This window comes from Clupea harengus, chromosome 16, assembly GCF_900700415.2.
Source record: "Clupea harengus chromosome 16, Ch_v2.0.2, whole genome shotgun sequence".
NCBI classification, from domain to species: domain Eukaryota; kingdom Metazoa; phylum Chordata; class Actinopteri; order Clupeiformes; family Clupeidae; genus Clupea; species Clupea harengus.
Window position 1 is genome coordinate 22,828,253 of NC_045167.1, and position 2,500 is coordinate 22,830,752.

Below are 2,500 nucleotides of genomic sequence, written 5' to 3' on the forward strand. Positions count from 1 at the left end.
CTTACAGATGTTAATGTTTCATGCCATCACACACACACACACACACACACACACACACACACACACACACACACACACACACACACACACACACACACACACTCAGGGGCACGCTCAAGATCCTGAACAGGTGATTTGATGCGAGTCGACAAAGTATTTAAATATTGACAAGCAGCAGAGCGCCGTATGCAGTCTGCCTAGTGGAAGAATAGAGAATGGAGGAGAGGAGGAGAGGAGGAGAGGCGCGGAAGAGAGGCAGAGAGAGAGACAGAGAGAGAGAGAGAGAGAGGGAGAGAGAGAGAGTCAGAGAGGGGGGTAACGAGAGCGGCAGCATCCCAGGGCACCTCTGTCACCACAGCATCACTCCAAAGACGAGGGTCAGGAAAGAACGAGGGAAGAGACACGGCAGGGGAGGAGGACGAGAGACACAGAGAAGAGAAGAGAAGAGAAGAGAAGAGAAGAGGAGACAGAGAGATAGACAGAAGGACAGAGAGAAGCGGGATATCCAGAAGCCATGAGCCACTTCTCTGATCATGCCATTGTGTCTCTGTGTGGGAGAGTGCGTAACATCCCTCTGCTTCAGCTGCTGGTGGTGAGTCTACTGAATGTGTGTGTGTGTGTGTGTGTGTGTGGGAGTGTGTGTTTGTTATAGCTGGTACTGTAGCAATAGAGTGTGTTCTATACTTGGAGTACATCTAAAAATATCCTCCATAATATTCAGTCTACCCATTTCCCATAATTAGAACAGAAGTCTGTCTGTTGTGGGGAGATGGAGGGATGGAGTATGTTTGGTTTGTGTCTCGAGGTATGATCAGCGTCTCACGGACTGAATCTGGATCTGTCAGTCTTGGCACCACGATACTGTAAACCAAGGGTTTTATTTTTATTTTGTATATGTTTTCTTCTGCTCTGTCACTGGCTTTTATACACAAACTCACACCAAAACAGCAAACAGACCAGCGATACACATGGAGTCTGTGTGTGTGTGTGTGTGTGTGTGTGTGTGTGTGTGTGAACATGCCATTTTGGGCAAGCCTGGCATTTCAGCCATATGTAGGTCAGTAAGCTTCCTGTTAGCACAGATCAGGACTCCAGCGAAACGAACTACTCAGTTAGTGGGAAACATTCCTCCACATTCCCCCCAGATGACAGTCAGTCAGGCCTCCAGTCCTCCTGCCTGCAGCCATATTGTGTGTGTGTGTGTGTGTGTGTGTGTGTGTGTGTGTGTGTGTGGTGTGTGTGTGTGTGTGTGTCACCCCCGGTGAGCTACGGCGGTCCTGCTCACAGTCACTCACACCCACACGCGGCGTAAGTTATGGTTTCTCTGTGCTCTGAGCTGTCAGTAACTGCTCCGTGTGTGTGTGTGTGTGTGTGTGTGTGTGTGTGTGTGTGTGTGTGTGTGTGTGTGCGTGCGCTCGGCGCTAAGCTATAAGTAACGGTCCCCGATGCTTAGCTCTGGCCAACACACCTCACATGGAGCTGCATAGAGAAAGGTGGAGAAATGACTTTCAGATGTGAGGACAGGAGAGGAGAGGAGAGAGAGAAAGAAGGAAAGAGTGAGAGGAGATGGAGGGAGAGAGGGGGGGGAGGAGGAGAGGAGATGGTAGGAGAGCGAGAGAGGGGGAGAAGAGGAGTGGAAATGGGGGCGACGAGAGGGAGGAAAGAAAGAAAGGAGGAGAGACGATAGGGAAGAGGGATAGAAGGGAAGAGGGAGAGCAAGAGAGAGGTAGAAGAGGAGAGGTGGAAAGGGTGAAGAGCGGAGGAGCGGAGGAGTGAAGGGGAGGGATGGAGAACGAGGGAATGAAGGAAGTGAAGAAAAGATGGAGAGATGAAAGTTCCCGACAAAAGAGGACAGACAGATGTGTCCAAACAGCCGCCTGCGTGTGCTTTTGTGTGTGTGACACCAGACACAGCTCTGCCACTGAATTATTAAACTGTGCGTGTGTGTGTGTGTGTGTGTGTGTGTGTGTGTGTGTGTGTGTGAGTTTGTGTGTCTGTTTGTGTGTGTGTGTGTGTGTGTGTGTGTGTGTGTGTGTGTGTGTGTGTGTGTGTGTGAGAGAGTTTGTGTGTGTGTTTGTGTGTGAGTTTGTGTGTGTGTTTGTGTGTGTGTGTGTGTGAGTGAGTCTGTGGTAGAGAAAGAACCAGAGAGAGAGAGAGAGAGATGAAGTGAGAGGTACTGGAACATAGTCAGACATAAAGAGCGACAAGAAAGAGAGGGATCACCAATCAAGAGGTAACGGGTGAAAATGCATGTGATTGTGTGTGTGTGTGCTTCATATATGTAATAGTATAATATGAGATATTACATATAATCTACACACATGTGTACAGTAACACTTGGGTCATCCAGTTTGTAGCCAGTAGACAGTTAGTGTGGTGAAATGTTCATAGATTTATAGATGTATTTACGTGGGTGAGTATTTTCATAGATGTATAGATGTATTTACGTGAGTGAGTATTTTCATAGATTTATAGATGTATTTACGTGCGTGAGTATTTT

General features: G+C 48.0%; 1 protein-coding gene across 5 annotated transcripts in view; it reads left to right on the forward strand.

Annotated features, from left to right (window-relative positions):
* The window catches only part of LOC105900665 (nck-associated protein 5), a 193,671-nt gene that overhangs the window by 28,085 nt on the left and 163,086 nt on the right, over positions 1-2,500 (forward strand). Inside the window, exon 1 of one of the 5 annotated variants that reach the window (XM_031583326.2) lies at positions 300-592. The exons of the other annotated variants lie outside the window; for them this stretch is intronic. Within the exon in view, the coding sequence (XP_031439186.1) occupies positions 515-592 (78 nt within the window). The 5' untranslated portion in view covers positions 300-514. Of the gene's footprint in view, positions 1-299; positions 593-2,500 lie in introns of those variants that run through there. 5 annotated transcript variants of the gene reach the window in all.